This window comes from Barbus barbus (assembly GCF_936440315.1).
Source record: "Barbus barbus genome assembly, chromosome: 1".
Classification (NCBI taxonomy): Eukaryota; Metazoa; Chordata; class Actinopteri; order Cypriniformes; family Cyprinidae; genus Barbus; species Barbus barbus.
In genome coordinates this window covers 7,996,437-8,017,750 of record NC_136729.1, presented here as the reverse complement: position 1 = coordinate 8,017,750, position 21,314 = coordinate 7,996,437, and the positions used below count along the sequence as shown (strand labels likewise).

The 21,314-nt window shown below is 38.1% G+C and overlaps 1 protein-coding gene across 1 annotated transcript in view; it reads left to right on the top strand.

Annotated features, from left to right (window-relative positions):
• Positions 1–21,314, top strand: part of LOC306857999 (ADAMTS-like protein 3) — a 229,181-nt gene that overhangs the window by 136,833 nt on the left and 71,034 nt on the right. Inside the window, exons 6-9 of the mRNA XM_079398333.1 lie at positions 991–1,227; positions 10,531–10,657; positions 16,831–16,905; positions 20,499–20,656. Coding sequence (XP_079254459.1) covers positions 991–1,227; positions 10,531–10,657; positions 16,831–16,905; positions 20,499–20,656 — 597 coding nt within the window. The remainder of the gene's footprint in view (positions 1–990; positions 1,228–10,530; positions 10,658–16,830; positions 16,906–20,498; positions 20,657–21,314) is intronic.

Genomic DNA, 21,314 nt, shown 5'->3' with positions numbered 1-21,314 from the left:
TAATGCACCAAGTCATCTGCATAAGCTTTATGATGTTACACACATGATCACGATTTAATCTTGCCATATAGAAAATAATATTTCCAGTGCCATTGTCAGGTCAATTGTTATTTTTGGGCCTAATAAATGTCAGTGTTTCTATTTTGTAGGTAAAGATAGTGCTGAGTAGTAACTCTATATATATATAATTAGATTATGTAATCAGATTCCAAAAATTCAACACTTGTTATTAGATTATAGAACATTTTAAATAGTGCTGTCAAACGATTAATCGCATCCAAAATAAAAGTTTTGTTTACATAATATATGTGTATATACTGTGTATATTTATTATGTGTATATATAAATACAAACACATGCATGTATATATTTAAGAAAAATCTGTTATGTTTATATATTAAATATATTTATATATAATATAAAATATAAGAATATAAATATATAAATGTATATACATGTAAATAGTTTCAAAATATATACTGTATGTGTGTGCATTTATATATAGGCTACATAATAAATATACACCGTACACATACATATATTATATAAACAAAAAACTTTTATTTTGGATGCGATTAATCGCAATTAATCATTTGACAGCACTATTTTTTAAATACTCATAATCAGACTACATACACAATATGGCAGTAAATTACTATGATTCTTCCTAATTCTTCTGTTACTGTTCTGTTATTTTCCTTTCTATTCCTTATATAAATGTTTGGGAAATCTTCCAGTTTTGTGGATTTTATTAAGTGTTTTTTATACTCGTTTTTATTTTACAATTATTTATTATATTTAAAATTTTAAATAGTATGTTTTAAATAAAATATCTTAAATTAAATTATTTATTTGTTTTTATATCAATATGGTACAGGAATTATTGTTACTAACTATGATTTCCAGACTGCAATTTGTAAGAAATCTACCTAAAGGGATTAAGAAATATTTGACAGTTGCCAAATCTTTCTCTGTCTTTCTTCCAATCAGGACTGTCCTCCAGAGTCAGGTGACTTCAGGGCTCAACAATGCTCTGCCCACAATGACATCAAGTACCAAGGACAAATCTACGAGTGGATACCTGTGACGTATGACCCTATTTCACCCTGTGCCCTCCGATGTCAAGCCCGGGGGAAGAGCCTGGTGGTGGAACTGGCGCCCAAAGTGTTGGACGGCACTCGGTGCAAAGCGGACTCTCTGGATATGTGCATCAGTGGGATTTGTCAGGTGAATATCAATTAACTTAAGCTACGTAAGCTGATAATGAAGCACCCTTTGAGTTTGAAATATCAGTCCATGGCATTATAAGAGTTGCCATAAGAGGCACTATAGCAAGCATTAGCTGTATTCTATACTTGTATTATGTGGTGTTGAAACTCAAAAATCGGTAGTAAACTTCACAAACAGTTACAAAGAAACGGCAAGTAACACTGTGAATTAAACATGAAATTTATTTATTTATTTTAGTGCTGTCAAACGATTAATCGTGATTAATCACATCCAAAATAAAAGTTTTTGTTTATATAATATATGTAAATACATTTATATATTTATATTCTTATATTTTATATTATATAGAAATTTATTTAATATATAAACATAACATATTTTTCTTAAATATATACATGCATGTGTTTGTATTTATATATACATAATAAATATACACAGTATTCACATATTATGTTAACAAAAACTTTTATTTTGGATGCGATTAATGATGTGAGTCATTTCATGATAATAATATGTATCACAAAGTTATTATTTTTTTTTATTATTAAAAATAAGATCAACACAATAGCAGTAAGAAGTAAACAAGAACAGTAAACAATTTCAGTAAGAATTGAACAGTAGGTTTATTTAACAGTAGCATTTAACCAAATAATACAACTTTACAATAATAAATAATATTTATTATGATAAATAATTATAATAAAACATCACAATAATAAATATGTATTATAATAAAATAAATAATTATGACAAAATAATTGTAATAAAACAAAAATTATAATTTTGATCAAATAAAACGTTTGTGTTACGTTGGTGCTTGCTAATGAAGTGCACAATGAAAGATAATCAAAATAAAGTCTTTTAATGAGAAGTCAAAACAGAGAAAGTCCAGGAGCAAAGGGTAGCAAACACATGAATCATACTAATAGCAGACAAAGGACTTGGTGAGAACACAGGCTTTAAGTACTGAACGTAATAATGGGGAAACAGAAACGGGTGAGGAGCTAATTAACTAATCAGGGCAACTAAGGAAAACTAGGTCAACAGAAGACATGGCAAAGCACAGCTAAAACAGATCAACATGTAACATTTCACCCCCCTTCCGGAACGGCGTGTCCCCGCGCCGACAAAAACAGTCCAACAAAGGAGAGAGGGTGGGGTTCAGGAGGCGGGCGAGTAGCAGATGAGGAGCAGGTAAAGGGGCAGAAAAAATAGTCCAAAAAATAAGTCTATGGGGGAGTGGAGGGTGGGAGGAGCCAGGGAGGAGCCCGGAGCAGGAGGAGCCAGGTGGCAATCCAGAGGCCAGCCAGGATGGCGGCCCACGGTGGAGTTGACGGCGGGAGGAGCCATGGTAGTGAAGGGACCGACAACACCAGGGGGCTGACTGACGGAGACTGAGTCGGTCGATGAGGAGCCCAGGATGGAGCCGAGCAGATGGAGAGCCAGGGTGACATCGAGGATCCGGAGGGCCTAGGCGGAGCCAGCGGCTCAGGCGTCTGAGGCGGGGATCCGGAATGCCGCGGTGGAGCCGGAGTGACGGAGGACGAAGGTGGAGCCTGACAGAGCCGGAGGGGCAGAGTGACGAGGTGAAGCCAGAGGAGTGGAGTCCCAAGGCGGCAGATGGTCGACTACTGACCAAGGCGGAGCCGGAGGGACGAGGGAGCCCAGTGGAGCTGGTGGGAGGACAGGCCACAGTGGAGACGAGGGAGCTATGAGCCAAGGTGGAGCCGATGGTTCGAAGGACTGAGATGGAGTCCAGGGCTCGGAGGCTGGAGGTGGAGACAGGGTATCCTCACGCCTTGGCAGAGCTGGAGGCTGGAAGTCCCGAGGCGATGGATCAGAGCGCCCAGCTGGTGCAGACTGAGGGTGAGCTGAGGGGCTGACAGGCACCAGCGGAACTTGGGCTGAGGAACTGACCAGTTTAAGAGGAGGCGGGAGAGGGAGGCTGGGAGGGAACACAGGAGGACTTGAGCTGGGCAGAACCAGTGGAGATGCAGGAGATTCAGGGCTGGACGGGACCAGCGGAGACACAGGAGATGCAGGGCTGGACGGAACCAGCGGAGACACGGAACCAGATTTAGGAGCACTGGGTAATACCTCCCCAAACCAGTCTATAAGATCCATTTCGAAGATGTCCTTAAGTTCCTCAAAATGGTTCTCAGACACCAGTTGCAGCTCACCCTCAATCGCGGGAGTGAGGGCGGGGCTTCCCTCCAAGCCCTCGATCACCACCAAAACTCCCTCGGGGATGGATGATGTTGCCGGCTCACGCACTTGGCCAGACGATGCTTGAGGCTCCAGCTCTCTGTCTGCAGTGGGCACAGCAGCAGCTCCGTGCAGCGGGATGATGGCTGGCTGGTCTCTGGTTTGGAAGTGGGGCTGGAGATATCCTCCTCAGAGGGACAGATGGTAACTGGAGATCCGTTGTTCTCCAGCACCCACTCCACGAAAGCGGTGAAATCCTCCTTGGGACCGTTCGCTGGCAGGCGTGCCTTACACCGCTCGCTCAGGCTGGTGACAGGAACGAGGAGAAAAGAAAAAAAAAAAAACAGAAGGAAAAACGCCACTAAACTTTACTCACTATGAGGGTCTGCTATTCTGTTATGTTGGTGCTTGCTAATGAAGCGCACAACACAAGATAATCAAAATAAAGTCTTTTAATGAGAAGTCAAACCAGAGAAAGTCCAGGAGCAAGGGGTAGCAAACACATTAATCAAACTAATAGCACACAAAGGACTTGGTGAGAACACAGGCTTTAAGTACTGAACGTAATAATGGGGCAACAAAAACAGGTGAGGAGCTAATTAACTAATCAGGGCAACTAAGGAAAACTAGGTCAACGGAAGACATGGCAAAACACAACTAAAACAGATCAATGTAACATTTTGATGGGTAACACTTTATTTTAGGGTCTCTTAACTAGTTGCTTATTAGCATGCTATTTATTAGTACTAATTAAACACAAATGAATACCTTATTCTACAGAATATTATTCTAAATCCCTAATCCTACCCAATATCTAAATTTAACATCTACCTTACTAACTATTAATAAGCAGCAAATTAGGACTTTATTGAGGGAAAAGTCGTAGTTAATAGTGAATTAGTGTTCCCTATTCTAAAGCGTTACCGTTTGATGTTATTGCATGTGCATGTAATAATGCTTATCCACTGGTATGAGAGGAAGAACTTTTTTTCAGATCATTCATTGTTTTGTTTTTTTTGTTTTTTTGTCCATTGTTTATTTGCTTGGTTTTGGCTGTTGTTGTACTTTATTTCTCGCTTGGATTTGTGAAATATTGTAAAAACTGTTTAACGGAAGTGGGAGCTTACCAGGTGCACTTGAACGCAGTGCGAGTTGGCAGAACTCCCAGAAAACCAAAAGTAAAACAAATTAAATCTGAAAAGGTTATTTATACATAAGCCTACTTAAGTGAGCATTTACAGCACTTAGGCTAATACATCTGTCCTTTAAGGTTCTAGGCTTGTTGATGAGGTGAAAATCGCTCTTCTGAAGTCAAAGCCACTCAGTATTTACGAGGCAAAATTCTTGACCTTTTCAGCCCTGTTCTGACATGCATTACAGTAATATTAGTACAATGAGAATAAGCTTCACAGTTTTATCCAATTCTATTCCCGAATATATATGGATCAAGTCTCCATCCACTGAAGTTACCAAACCATCTGCTTCTGCCATAGTATCAGTCTTTTTTTCTGCGTGTACAAAGGCTTAATATTATTGTTTGGTGGTACTGACGCCAACAGGTTTTCCATTATGGATATTTCTAACAGCGCAGCTCACATTTCCTAAAAATATAAAAAAACTTGCGGCTAAAATGGAAAGATAATGAAAAAATGCCGGCTGCCGTCACGACTGCTCTGACCAAATCTTGGTCTTTTTTTTCGTATTGTAAGCTATAAACACCGGTTTCTTTTTGTAAGATGGCCATCTCTACATACGACAGGGCCACTCTTATTTCTATTGGTGCACAATGCACTCACCTTTCGCCGTCTTTGAACCCGGACCCATCTTGGCTGAGCTAGATCCTGAGGAGGAACAAAGGACGCGACCCGTACCGGCGTCCTCGAGGGTAACGAACCGGCGTCAGGAATAGGCTGAGGGCACGCGCACACCGCGCTCCCTTACCGAGTGTCCTGCTCGCCAATGTCCAGTCGCTGGATAACAAGCTCGATGACCTCAGGGCAAGAGTCAAGTTCCAGAGGGACATTCGGGACTGCAACATTCTCTGCTTCACCGAGACATGGCTGAACCCAGCGGTACCAGACCACGCCATCCAGCCGGCCGAGTTCTTCTTGGTTTACCGCATGGACAGAACGCTGGACTCGGGGAAGACTAGGGGAGGTGGAGTATGTCTGATGGTGAACAAACACTGGTGCGACAGCGCGAGCATTGTTCCCCTCTCACGCTCCTGCACACCGAATCTTGAACTTCTGACCATCAAATGTCGCCCTTTTTATCTCCCTCTGGAATTTAGCTTGGTCATCGTCAGTGCCGTTTACATTCCACCTCAAGCTGACACGGACACTGCGATATGGGATTTACATGAGACACTACACCTTCACCAGACACAGCACTGGGACGCCGTACTCATTGTTTTGGGAGAGTTCAACAGTGCCAACCTCAAGCGTGCACTGCCGAACTTCCATCAGCACATCGGCTGCCCCACCAGAGGTGAAAGGACATTAGATCACTGTTACACCCCATACAAGAACAGCTACAAGGCACAGTCACAACCACCGTTTGGGAAATCGGACCATGCCGCCATCTTCCTCATGCCTGTTTACAAACAGAGGCTGAAACAGGAAGCCCCGGTGCAGAGGGAGGTCCCACGCTGTACTCACTGTACACTTATGACTGTGTGGCCACTTCCAACTCCACCACCATCATCAAGTTTACGGATGACACTGTTGTGTTGGGCCTGATCTCAGACAACAACGAGACGGCCTACATACAGGAGATTAAGAACCTGGAGAGTTGGTGCCAGGTGAATAGTCTACACCTGAACATCAGCAAAACTAAGGAGCTGATAGTGGACTTCAGTACGAAGCAGGAGCGGTCATACCAGCCGACCACGATCAGCGGGACTCCAGTGGAGAGAGTGGACAGCTTCAGATACCTGGGTGTTCACATCACGCAGGACTTGACTTGGTCCTGTCATACCAGCACCCTGGTGAAGAAGGCAAGGCAGCGTCTGTACCATCTGAGACGCTTAAGGGACTTTAGACTTCCCTCTCGGGTGCTTAAGACTTTTTACACCTGCACCATCGAGAGCGTCCTGACGGACAGCATCACTTCCTGGTTCGGACAGACGAGCCCTCCAGAGGGTGGTGCGTTCAGCGGAACGTACCATCCACACCGAGCTCCCTGACCTGCAGGAGATTTACAGCAAGCGGTGCCTGACCAGGGCCAGGAAGATAGTGAAGGACCTCAGCCATCCCAACAATGGACTCTTTTCTCTGCTGCGTTCAGGGAGGCGCTTCCGCTCCATGAAGGCGAACACAGAGAGAATGAGGAGGAGCTTCTTCCCGCAGGCCATTCAGAGTCTTAACCACTCTCCACTCTAATCACATCACCCCACACTTTCACTTTGCACAATTTCAACCACAATCTGCACTAATGTCAGTCTCAGTTGTAGAAGGTTACGTGAGGATAAAGGAGTGGGATTTACCCACACGGAAATAACCTATATAAACATATATGTTTTAATATAGGTTTTGATATATGTTTTTAATATATGTGACATATAAAATTGGCCGTTTTCCTATAATATATGTACATATATGTACACTTATATGCGTACATATATGTACACATATATGCATACATATATGTACACATATACGTGCATACATGTACCTATATAGGTACATATATGCATGTATATATATGTGTGCATATATGCACCTATATGTTTACCTATATATTAGTAAAATTATTAAAATCCATAGCTGCTAGACAACATAAATAAAAGCCCAAAATGTCAAAATTTACATTTACATGTACATATAGGGCTTATATGTGGATATAAAGAAGCAATACAGGAGACCTATATGGCCTTTATATGCACATATATGCACCTCAATTTTGCCTATATGTGGCATATATACGCATATATGCAGCATATATGTTATCATATATGTGCATATATACTGCATATAGGTTTCATATATGCGCATATATCCTCATATAGGTTCTTTCCATGTGGGTACATACCATTTGTCTTTAGTATTCCTTTTACTCACTTACACACTTTACTGCACTGCACAGCACATGGACACTTTATCACTGACATACACTTTACTTTATTTTATAGAAATGGAAGGAAGACCCTATCTTCTCCTTCATGTCAGATAGGGTTAACTACAGTCAGCGTTTCTACGGAGCTCAGAGGTCAGCTTTTCTTTCAATCTAAATTGAGCTCCTCTCCCTCATCTAGCTCTCTAAGCAGGTAAGTCGGCTTGGTACACCTGTAACACTGCCATGGTGTGCAGACACGCACCAGCCTGACCTGCAGCCGCGAGCCTTCAGAGACGACGCCGCGCCAGGGGACAGATAGCTCGCAAGCGTCTGTTCCACCTGGGGCATCGCTTCTGATATGAACGAGAATGACGTAATGCCTCGGCGCGCTGCAACAGCTAGCTCTCACTCAAAGGGGGAAGAACCGCACAAGCGAGAGCGCTAGATCTGGGGAATGCAGGAGGAGATAGGGCGAACCCGTCTCCAACCGGTCCGCCAGATCCATGTTGCGATCCCCGCGATCTCACTCGCCTCCGTGGACCGTGAGATGTACGGCGGGGAGAAGCACAATCAGCCCCTTTTTTTTTTTTTTTTTTGAGCTGACCGCGCGTCGTTCTCATTCATAATATGCTTGTGCAAACACTGTTTCATTGACGTCCTTCACGTCCACCTCCTCGGAGGAAGACAGGCGGAGCGTCGAGCCCTTTCTCTGGGGGGAAGAGACCGCGGAGCTGGGCGGGCTTCCGATCCCAGAGAGCGGGCGCTGGATCTGATGGGAAAGGAAGAAGATAGGGGCTCGTCCGTCTTCATTCACTACACCTGATCCATGTGCGATTCCCACGAGCGCAGCCACCGCTCCCCCTTTTTTTATTTTTCTTCGGCAGAAGGGGGGCCGGGACCACGAGGAACGTTAGTGAAAGCTCACTCCTCTAAGAGAGCCTTCCGAGAGCAAGCATTCGCAATGACAAACACTCACAAAGCGGGCAGTCAGCTCCCTCGAGAACTGACTATGCGTGCTCTGCTCTCAAGCAGACCACACACGGACTGTGTGTAACCCCAGCAGTGATATAACGTTTGCAGGGAGGAACATACAGCCTGTAATGCGATCTGCACTCGCCCAAATGCTTGCACACATTGTGGAGCTTATTTCAAGTGATTGTGCTTAGGGACAAACAACACTAAATAAGACTCACAACACAGATCGACAGACACACACACACACAGAGTAGTGGTTTCTGAATGACAAAAAGCAAACGTAAGTTCCACCGCACGTGCTTTTATGCTTCCTGGTCGATTACATCACCCGCCCGTGATGTCTCGCCCTTCCATTGGACAGATTACACATGTGATTCAGAGCGCGGTCACGCTGAAAACGTTCCCCTAGCGTTTCGACGCAGCTTGAGTTCCTGGAAGGGAACTAACATAATTACTTGCATACATAAAACAGTTTATTTAGCACTAATTTTGCATTAATTTTGCAAATAGCTTTCCAGTGCACCTAAAGCATGAATAACTTTGCATTGTTTTTAAGGTTTCTTGGCTATGTTTGATGCACTGAATACAAAAAAACAGACAGAAATGTCATTATTTAGCCTCATATGGCTCTCTTTTCCAATGGGGAACATGAAATATTCTGAAGGATAAAAGAGGATGAATACTATTAAGCCCCAAAAAGGACAAAAAAGCACCATAAAAGTAGTCCATATGACTTATGCACAATATTCAAAGTTCTGTGAAGTCATTATCTTTTTGTGGACAGTCTAGAACAACTCATAATTCACTTAAACTCTTTAAAAATCTCTTTTGTGGTTCTGAATATATTCAAAAATGGTGCATAAAAGCCAGGTTTGACTTCCATTTGCTCTTGCATATTGTGTAACTGAAAAAGATGTACAACATACATTTAAATATATGCAAGCCTTAATAAGATTTGAGGGCATGATTTTAACCAAATTACAGCTTAAATTTATATGTGTTTGTCTATTCCTTACACATTGATATCATATGACTTTGAAGACTTGGAATAAAGTGCACAAATCTTTCTTTTATGCAGATGTTTTGGTCATTTGTGGAGCTCAAAAGCATGCATCCCAATTTAATTTTGTTGACAAGAGCTTCTGGCTCTTTCAGCTAAACTTTGCTTTTCTGTTCCACCGAAAAAAGAAAGTCATACAGGTTTGGAACAACATGATGGTACGTAAATAATGACAGAATTTTCATTCTTGGGTGAACTTTCTTAATGTTTTCAGTAGACTCGCTGTTTTCCATTTGGCCCACAGCAAAGAAACACAAAATACTCAAACCAAATCAGATGCAATCATCAGTATTTAATGCAGTACTGCACGGTAACTAAATTCGACAATGTTGATGAAACTTCTCTTGCGTTGCACCTAATTTGACCTCAGTCTCCATGAGTATTAGGTAAATTGGCGTAAATGAAGCTTGTCCGTTTACTTGTGCTTGTTTACAAGAGCTACTGGGTAAAGTCGTGTTGTTTGCTTTCTCTGGCTGCTTTCCCTATTGCCCCGCTAGTGTAAACATAATTTTGCATTAAAACTGGGCAGCTTTTCTGGTGCAGATGGCAGGTTCCTAGCAGAGCATCACTGTCCGATGCACATATTTCTGGTTAAATATTGAGGAACGCTGGGGGGAATGTGTGGGGATGAAAACTTATGAAGAATGATTCAGTATTCTTGCATGTTTTATATGTTGGTTCTCCATGAATTTTTATGATGCTTGTTAGAGCTTAAACATTGTAGTTTGGAGCTGTGCACTGGCCAGTTTCTCAATCCATGTCATTTTATTGTCAGTTTCTATTCTGTAATGGAGGAAGCATGATTTGTTGATTGAGGTCCTGCAGGTCTGTTTCCCGCAAAATCAGTTGCCTCTCAAAATAGTGTTTCAGCTGGAGGGATGAAACAGGAAAATGTTCAATTCAAAATACTGTTGTGGATAATGAGTCTAATTTGGAGTCTAAGCCAAGTTTCCCATTTTGCCTTTTTTTGAGGCTTTTTTATGCTTTTTTATTTTTTTTTCCAACAGGAAGTTGGCTGTGACAGACAACTGGGAAGCAATGCTAAAGAGGACAACTGTGGCGTTTGTGCTGGAGACGGTTCCACTTGTCGACTGGTCCGAGGCCAGGCTTTGCCTCACGTGTCAGCTGAAGAACGTAGGTACACGCATACATGAGCACATGTTTGTGGTTTTGTTTTTAGACTATTGCTCTGGTTGCTGGAGCATCCCGAGCAGCCAGTCACAACAACATTGGATCTACCCAGGGCCGTAGCCACCATAGACACTGAGGGGGACTGCATCAGTGGTCTAACAGTGCTTGTCAATATCAAAATGAAATCAAATTAAAGTAGAAGGAGTTTACTGTTTACAAGCAGACCATGAATTCCAGCACAAAGCTTCAGTTTTAATGTTGAAAGAGAGTGGAGTAAGATGGAAGTAGCAAAACATTTAATATTTGACAACTGTTTTATGAAATTTTAAATGACCGACAGCTACAACTTTTTTCTCAAATATGGCCATTTTGGTATCATTTATGTGTAAATCATGTCATTCCTAATTGATTGTGAGGAGACAAGAAATGTTTGGGTTGTTGAAATTTTTAGGTACACAAATAGGAGTGAATTACTTCCCTACTAGAATTAGAGCATTTCCTTTACTATTCTGTTCCTTTATACTTTATTAAAAAAAATAATAATAATAATTGTCCCCACCAGGGTTCAAGACATCAGTATTGCCTTGGATTGCCAATGATATTTGGACTGGAATTGTTTATAAATATAGTTAAGAGTTAAAAAAAAGTGGAAAAAATATAATAAAATATAATTGTATTTTTATATAAAAAATGTGATTTAAAATGTGTTGTTTTTTTTTTTTTTTTTTTTTTGTAGGGCTACACAATTTGGCCAAAAAAATGCAATTTTATATAATAATAATAACAATATTGAAACACTAAACAAATACAAAATACTTGCATTTGTATTTTTGGCTTTGTGAAAAATGAGTATTTAAGAAAACAACTATAAAATAAAGTTTACAATAATAATATTAATAAAAACAACAATATTATTATTATTATTATTGTTGTTGTTGTTGTAATTATAATGATTATAATTATTGTTAAATATTAAACAAATAAGAAATATTATTATTGTGACATTTCAGTGGTTCAACTGGTTTTTACATTTTAACTGACTAACTAAATGTCTATTTTTAGCATTAAGACAGTCATAAATATCAAAATGTTATTATGGTGGAAAACCACAGAAAGCCCTTTAATCTTTTCAGCCAGTTTATTAGTGGTTTTCATTACAAGTTTGGGAAGATGGTTGGTGCATGTTGCATTACCAAATGCAATCCAAACTCAGAGCAGATGCAGAAATGAGCAGTTCTTATGGAGCAGCATTAACTACGAACCGCTCTGAGACACTGAAAACACTGGATCATAAGCTGCTCACGTGTAAATGAACACAGTGCTTCACTCTGAAACACACAGCACACATATATTTACTTAGTTGAATCACAGCTAATTTAATTTAAGATGATTTAATAATTTAATAATTTCACTAAACCCTATCACGATTTTATTTTTGTTTCGATTAACTGTGCCACTGAACATGATACTATGCATTTAAATATGTCAGTGGACCTTTCTCCCTTTTTCTTAAATTTGAATGTTTATTGCTTTATCAAATCAAATAATCCTCAAGGTTCAGAAACACTCTAAAGCCACAAACTCGTATGTGTTTTAAGCAGTCTTACATTCCCTGTGGTCTTCAGTTAGTGCAAGCATTGGCAGTTTTATTTGCCTGCTTAATTTATGTGAATGCCAGCAGATGGATTGTTTGCATTCTGGGACTGAAGATAGAGTTATTGATTCCCTTTAAAGCATGTGAGGGAATCTCAGCCCATTTGTGAGAAATAACACACTGCATGCTGTGGCTCTTGCTTGTAAATAGCTAGTTGTCATTTATTTAAGATTATTACCCAAATACTCAGTTTGTGTTTCTGTCTGCTGGGCAAGTATTCGGTTTTTAGGCAGGACGCCATTGCTGAAATCACGTCTGTTTAAAAACATCAAATAACAGAAGTGTTTTATGTGACAACCACACCCCAAATTAATTAAGACAGCTAATTTTATTTCTGCACATGGTACAGCTGAATGTTGCCTTTAAACATTCCAGCCTGAGGAACACAAGGCTATTTCTGTGACACTTTGTTCTCGCCTTTTATATTGGTTTTGGGAAGATTCTGCAGTGTATTGTGTTTGGTGGCTGCCGAGGATTTTTCCTCATCCAAAAATTTCTTTGTCTTACAGCAAAATGCTCCAACGACTTTGATTACGGTGCCGTTGCAAAGCCTAGTTGGCTGCACAGGCAGCATTTTAAGGCATCATAAGCACAGTTCCCACGCAAAGGCTGTTCCAAAGTGTAGGAAGCTAGACTCTGCTGACTTGAAAGATACCTTTGGCAACATCACATGTGGAAAAAAATGCATTTTGATGACCCCGTGTGAGATGGATGACACAGGACAACTTAATTATAAATATACACTGCCGTTCAAACGCTTATAGTTGGTGAGATTTTTAATGTTTTTAAAAACTGTTTTGTGCTCTTCAAGGCTTCATTTTTTGATTAAAAATACAGTAAAAACAATAATACATTTGAAATATTATTACCATTTAAAATAACAGATTTTTTATTTAAATATATTTTAAAATGTAATTTATTCCTGTGATCAAAGCTGAATTTTCAGCATCATTACTCCAGTCTTCAGTGTCACATGATCCTTCAGAAATCATTCTAATATGCTGATTTATTTTTCTTCGTTTTGCTACATAATATTTTTGTGGACGTTGTGATATTTTTTTGTAAGGATTTCTTGATGAAAAGAAAATTGAAAAGAGCATCATTTGTTTGAAATAGATATTTTTTTTTGTCATTGCTTTTGTCCCAATTTAATGCTTCATTCTTGAATAGAAGTATTTATTTTCGTCCTTTAAATATTTAAATAATAAATAAATTATACTATCCCCAAACCTTTGAATGTTAGTGTACATAATTCCTTCAATATCGGATTATTTTCTGTATGTTTTATGGATGTGTATGCTTTGTACATGCTAACAAATTCTATTGAATCAGTTGTGTTTTAGGTCATAGATTGTTCCCAATCGATTTTGTTTCTGTCACGCTGTACCGGGTGCAAGGAGACACGGAGATATCCAACACGGAGATTTATTGAAATATCCAAACATACGGAACGTAGAGCTTGGGGACTGGATGAACAATACAGGACATGGGAGACAGGGAGACAAAGGGCTTAAGAACACTGGGAAATCAACAAGGAAGAACAGAAACAGGTGCGGGGCAATTAAACACAGGGCTAGGGACTAATCAACTAATGAACAGGGAACGAGGACAGGAACAGGAAGGCCAAATATGGACACGAGAGGCGGGGAAACACGAGACACAGACTCACAGTTTCGGTTGATGCTTCCTTAGAATGTGTCTGTCAATGTAGGCAGTAGAAAGCAAGGCAGCTCACTCGGTTTTGGAGCAGAGCATGAGCGACTGGAACGTTTCTCCTAACCAAAACATTTTCACACAATCATGCTATTCATTTTCAAAGCCCGTTAAAGCAATAACGAGGTAACTCGATCCAAACAAGTTATGCATTCTTTAATAAAAGCCTTCTCACTAATAATTCACATGCGTGGCACTGACATGTAGGCTTCTCGTAAGTCGTCATGAGGTCTCCAGATGGAAGACCGGTGATTGGATAGGTCATTGCCCAAAAGACTTCAATCCGGCCTGGATGATGGTCAGGATTCCAGAGCATCACATGGATCTGTTAATATTAAAATGCAATAAAGCTGATAATAAGCCTCTGGCTCTTACAATTCATTCCTTTTACTCTGCAGTGACTCGTTTCTGCATTTTTGAAAGGAGAGCGAAAGAAGCACAGATGCATTATGGGAGCGTTTGTGTGATTTTAATTTTACTCGCTGGTGGATGCATCTTTGTGTGGTCACATTAGATTACTTTTTTCCCCCATCGTTATAAACAAATTTAAAGTCACACTTGCATGGTTGGGTTATTTTTAAAGCGAGGGCAATTACGTCTTGGGTATTTTTTAGTGGTAATTTTGAAACGCAGCATTGTTTGAGCATTTTTTGCCCTGTTTACAACGGACTAGTCTCTGAAACTTTATTTCATTATAGCAATAAATTCCAGAACTTTCTAAATATGTTTCCAAAAGTAAATATTTTGGGGCTCCCATGACGTTATAATTGCTGGATGCAGTGAGCGATTGCTGAGTCAAGGGGAAAACACCTCTTTTCCTGCACTAATTCCCGCTAATGCAATAAACTGCATTAACACTTAGCATCTACACAAACCGCTCACTTTATATTTGAGCTCAAAGTTTCTCTGTTAAAACTGTTAAAGAACTTATTAAGGAAGCTACTTAAGGATGTTTGCTGTTGAAACAAAGGGCACTTTTGGACTTAAAACACACTTGGCACTCTTACCATATATTTATTTGACAACTAAAAATGTCCAAGGGCTAACATGTATTAACGTATAACAGAATATTTATGTAATTCTTGTAATTTGCTTTGGAAAATCATGACCACATATTATGTAAGTTGTTTAATAGCATATGGTGAAAATGATAGTAAAGGAAATGACATTTAAACAGTTTTGGAATAAATTCCTTTACCTTGTTTAGGCCAATTTAATATATAGCTACCATGGCATACAGGAGCATACATATTTTATCTTTAAAGAAGTGTCCTTATATAATTTAAGACATTGTTGTGTCCGTTTTATGTGTTGTAAGGTGAAATAATATTTTCACACTGTTTGCATATTTCTATGAAATTACATCTTGATTGGAAATGAAGCACAATTAAAAAAAATGCTGTGAGCGAGTGATATTTACATTATTTTTTAGTTGTTTTGTATGCACGTCTCATATTTCATTTCAAACATGTCCTTTGGTACACTGTAAGAAAAGAAAAATCAGTAGAAAAGTGTATAGAAAATAACAGTACATTTCTTTCAACCCTAAAACACCACACAATGCAATTAATTATTTAATATACTGATTAAACATATGTTAAAAATCAATACTGAAAATTCCTTGTATATTGGGGCGTATTTTTACAGATTTTTCTTAGACACAATTTTTGATAAAAATTCTCCCTCTAATAAAGTTTTGGAACTAAACATTTTTGAATGTTTTTGTTTTTTAATTGTTGTGGGTTCCATATACTAATATTAACTGATAATTATGATGATGTTTTTGATTTTTGATTTTTTTTCTGTTTTTAGTACGAGACAGCAGAAATAACACTATGAAAATGGTTAATATTGACTTCAAAACAGTTCAAGACAATATTATAACATAATTATGACTTTACAAAAACACATTAAGAAATAAAAATGAAATATGAAAAGACATGATAAATAAAACTGTATTTAACAAATACTCTCAACATTTTAGAATTGTGTTTATTTCCATTTTCACACTGAAAAAAGCAATTACAGCTTTTTTTCTAACTTTAACTTCAAATGTTTTGTTTGTGCCTTTGAAACTACTCCTACTATCCTTATTTAGGCTTATTATTTTGCGGTTTAGGCCCAAAATAATAATTTTAAGCACAAAGTATTGTTATCTGCAAATGTAATTAATGCAAGTGTAACTGTTTATTTTTATTACTATTTATTAATAGGTTTAGATGTATGTGTGGATACATTTGTGAATGCATTTTGCAGTATATATTTGAAAATCCTGTAAAACAGGGACATTTCTCGGGACAACTCCAGTTTCTCCCCATTCTCTCCATTATCCCGTTCCACTTGCTTTTACAGAACACTCTCAATCCAACCATAACTGAAAGCACTCAGGCTGCTCTCTGTTGTGGTTTTCTGTTTACTGAGCTGTAAATTGGTGGGTTTTCTTTTTTCAGTATTACACTGGGTAGCCACAAATGTTTTTTATGGAGAGAGGTCGAACACATTAAGTGCGTTGCAGTGTGTGTGTGTTTGCAACTCATTTACTCTCAGATGTAATGACTGTATTTATGTGCACTTCCATATCTCATATCATCAGTGGATATTGACATGAACCGTGAGGGATGCTGTACTTCTGATCTGTTTTTGGAGTGAAACACTGCATTGCATGTTGAATTTAGTGAGTGACCTGTCAGTTATCATCTTGGAAATAAATGCAGTTGTTTTGCAGATTAATCCAATTTTATATGTAATTTCATGCACTGTATTATGTGACGCTTTAATGACTTTCTGGTTTGTGATTCTTCTTCTGCAGCCGTAAAAACAGTGATCGAAGTGCCGATGGGTAGCAGAGGCCTCAGAATCACAGCCAAGGGACCAGACATGATTGGTGAGATTATGCATATTTACTTTATGCAACGATCTGTGGTGCTTCAAAGTTTCTGGGTCCTTGACTTGAAATAAAACTATCATGAATGAAGTCTCGGCTTATTCTGGCAGTTAGAAGACTAGTCAGAAATGGTTCCGACTCAAAAGGATTTTCAACATTATCAGTATGAATTAATCCAGCTTTCTGCCACAGGACTGAGGCCTTAGAGTGTAGTTATAATAGTATGTCACAGCGGTTTGAGAATTAGTCAGATAATATATTAAGCTATCAAGGAGTTTTTGCACGCTCTCGGTTTCTCCTATTTTTTTGTCATCCTAAAATCAGCTAAAATATAATAAGGTATTATATCTAGCATACAGAAAGTAAAACTTATTTATGTATTTATTTATTTACGTGGTTAATAAAAGAAGTAGGCTTATATGAAAATGTATGCAAATGTAATACCATTTATTTATGCTTTTTTATTTTGGGGTGAAATGTCACCCAAATGTGTTTTAAATAATCATCTTGATTATATACACTGTAGGATAACATATTTATATATTTAATGTATATTACCTTTATTTCAATGCAAATAGATACAAATACAATACAATTTTTATGCAACTTCTATTTATTTATTTATTTATCTTGGGGTGAAATATCGCCCAAATGTGTTTTTGAAAAGCTTTGTGAGATTCATTCACATTTGAGTCATTCTTTATATGGGAAATTTGGAATATACTATATTTGATTATATAGGACTTCATTATAAATAATTTAGCAAATTATATAAATTATATTTATTTTATAGGATAACTTTAATTTATATTAATGTTGAGTAATATTTACAATAAAGAAATTCTAAAAATCAATTTATTCATTCATTTCAGCATAAATTTAACTGAGTCTACTTAATATTTATGCAAAATAATATATTTATTTATTTTTTAAATGTCTTTGTGACATTCTTCCACATTTGAGCAGTTCTTTATTTAGGAATATACTGTATTTGATTATATAGGACATGGAATTGTGGAAATTTTATAAGAACTTTTCTTGATTGTATGGAATAGCTTTCACTGCATATTTACACAAAATATACCTTTAATGAAATTCTGACCTCTCACACTGTCATTTCAGTTATCTTGAGTATTTTCCCCACATTTTTCCCTAACATTTGGGGGTTTTCAATTTGTAACATCTTTGCTCCTCTCAGGAAGTTGTCACAGGCCATCAGAAACATCTGAGACTGACTTTCCAAAGAGCTCTTCCAACTTCTGCAATATAGTCTGAATTTTACAGTACTTCCAAAGTGACACGGCCAAACTGTATTTGACACGGTCGCCTGGTGTAGTAGCACAGTGTGGGAATGCATATGGATTTTATGTCTATATCTAGCCTGAAAGACCAATAAAAGAGATTTCCTATTACCTGAGTGGGACTGGCAAATGCTAAGAGGTTTGAGGGAACTTTAGGATAGAGCAGAAGAATGAAGTGTGTATGCAGGCTAATTTGTGGTGGCTGAGAGCCCGGTACGATGGAGACGGGGCCAGTAATCTTGCAGACTTTCATAACGGACACATAGAGTATGCTGAGGTCCAATCCCAGTGATCCGTTCCACATCTGACGGACCCACACTCACACTTCCGTTCTGTGGAAAACCACTATTTTCCCTGTACACACACCGATATCTAAACCCTTTAACCTGTGCATAACTCCTTTTTAGTTGCAAACTAGACATCCATCAAGAACTACAGGGCATTTAGTGGATGTTTGACTTGTCAGATGTTTTAAAAATGGGGTTTGAGTGACCTGAAGATTACTTGCACCGATCAACTATCCCAAAGCTCAAGTAATGAATTAGGCATTTTTTCCATGCATAAAATGTTTTAAAAGACTAGAAAAATAAAGAAAACAAATACATTTAATTCCATATATAACAGCCAGGTTTATGAACTTGCCCTATAGATTTGTTCTTTGAGATGTTTTAGATATTATAGGTCTTTTATAATATGCCAATAATTGCCATTGTTTATTTTTTCAATCCGTAAAATATCAAATCGCCATCCGTTGTTGAAAATATTCAATGTGATTTTAACAATTTCAGATATAAATAAATGTATTTCCGTTGTTTGCAAATTGATACACTGTTTTGGAAATAATTGCGGGTCCTTCATGTAAATAGAGCAAGAGAACAACATGTGTTAGCGGTAAGGGAAAATCAAACAACTGGTCAAAGCAACTAGCGGCAGCTGAATATAATTATGCCTTCTTTTTCCAAACAGCTCACAAAAGAGATTAAATTCCCACACTGTCATTCTGTTCTTCTTGAGGGCGTCTTGTGATAAAAATTGTCAATTAACATTTATTTGCTCAGACAAACAGATTGGATGATGATTTTTCTGTGTTTTGGCAATTTACAGATTAGAATGGCGGGGTTGAGAACTTAAGTGAGAGATCCAAAGATTAAAACAAGGATGTTAACTTTTAGTTTTTGTTTTTCTGTATTTCAAAGTTGGACACAAAGTTCTTGTGAAATGCATTTTGCAAACAAGAAAAAAAAGAAATCAAAGTAGGATTGCATACCAAAATGGAGGCGGATGGAGGAATTAATGGATTAATGGATGGATGGATGCATACGATGGATGGACGTACTATAAATGAATGGATGGGTGTATACGATGTATGGATTTATGGATGATTCATACTATGGATGGATGGATTGATACATATCATGGATGGATAGATGGATGGATGAATGGATACAATGAATGGATGGGTGGATGGATACATACTGTGGATGGATGGATGGATACATATGATGGGATGGATAATAGGATGGATGGATAGATGGATGCATACGATGGATGGATGGATAATACATACTATGGATGGATGGATACATACTAAGGATGGATGAATACAATGGATGGATGCTATGGATGGTTGGATGGATGGATACATATGATGGATGGATGAATACAATGGATGGATGGATAGATATAATGGATGATAGAATGGATGTATATATACGATGGATGGATGGATGGATATATAATATACGATGGATGGATACTATGCATAGATGGACGGATGCATACTGTGACTATTTTTAGACTGAAGAAGCAATATGATTTATTATTTCACCATATTTCTTGTCCTCTTTCAACTCTACTTACATTAAATCTGGCAAAATGACCAAAAATCTTAGCATAAATAATTTTAGTAATTGCGTCAAAGTGTAACTTCAGTCTTAGACCTTCATAGACCTTCAAATGTGGGATTTAACAAAAAAGTAAATTTAATTTTTTTCAAAGAGTTGTAGGTAATTTAATCTGTTCATCATCTGCCAGACAACCACACAACCTCCATCTAAATCCTCACCCTCCAAACACAGGTCAGCCAACCCTAACATGCAGAGTGATTGACAGGTAGACAATCTTACAGTTTAGAGTAAAGAGTGAACCGCTTCACTGTCAGTTAGCACTGCTTCAGAGACAGGTGTGCTTTCTCAGGACACCTGTTTCAGCAATATCTGTCAGGTAATAGCAAGAGTTTATTTGTGGTAATCACACAGAATCACTCATAGAACCTTAAATGTTGTATTTCAGTGATTGAAGCTCATGCACCAAACAGCAGGAGAGAAGAGGTGGTGTTCAGCTCTTCAGGTTCTCACGCTCTGGGTAACAACACGGTGGAGTACCAGAGAGGAGCAGACAGACAGACCCTACGCTGCTACGGACCACTGTCTGCAGACTTCACTATAAAGGTGGGTAATGAAAGCCGAATTGTGTGCCAGCAAGAGTCTTTTTGATGTATAGATACCTTCTCTTCTGTTGGAGCTTCCAACTGAACCAATGAGTCATCTAATTGAAGTACCTCCCTAAAATTTTAAAGGACTAGTTTAACCAAAAATGAAACATTTAGGAAGAAAATTAAAACTAACTAATTTAAACATTTTACTGTCAAAAAGAAAAAGAAAAAAAAGTTGAGCCAGCTTAAAATTTTAAAGAAACCAGCTTCAGCAGATTTTTGAGTTTTCTCAATTTTTTTTTTTACAGTGTACAAACAAGATGTGATGCACTTCTTTTCCACAGAACAAAAGTGAACAGTCTGTTGTATTCATAACGCTGCTTTGTAAAACAAAACTACAAAGGAGATTGCAGAATTATTATATTTTTTAATCCTGTTTTTATTATATGTAATACTTATGATGTTATGTATATGGTCTAATTTATATTTGTATAATGTTAATAATCAGTGTTTGGTGAAATGCATTACTAAGGGATTACTCCTAATTTTTCTGTAATGTAATTTCTGTTACTTCTGATGTAATTGCTTTAAATACTGTGTAGACTGTAGAACAAGTTTATATAAAACAATAGTGTATTTATCATCAAGATTTAACATCTAATGTTAAAATCTGT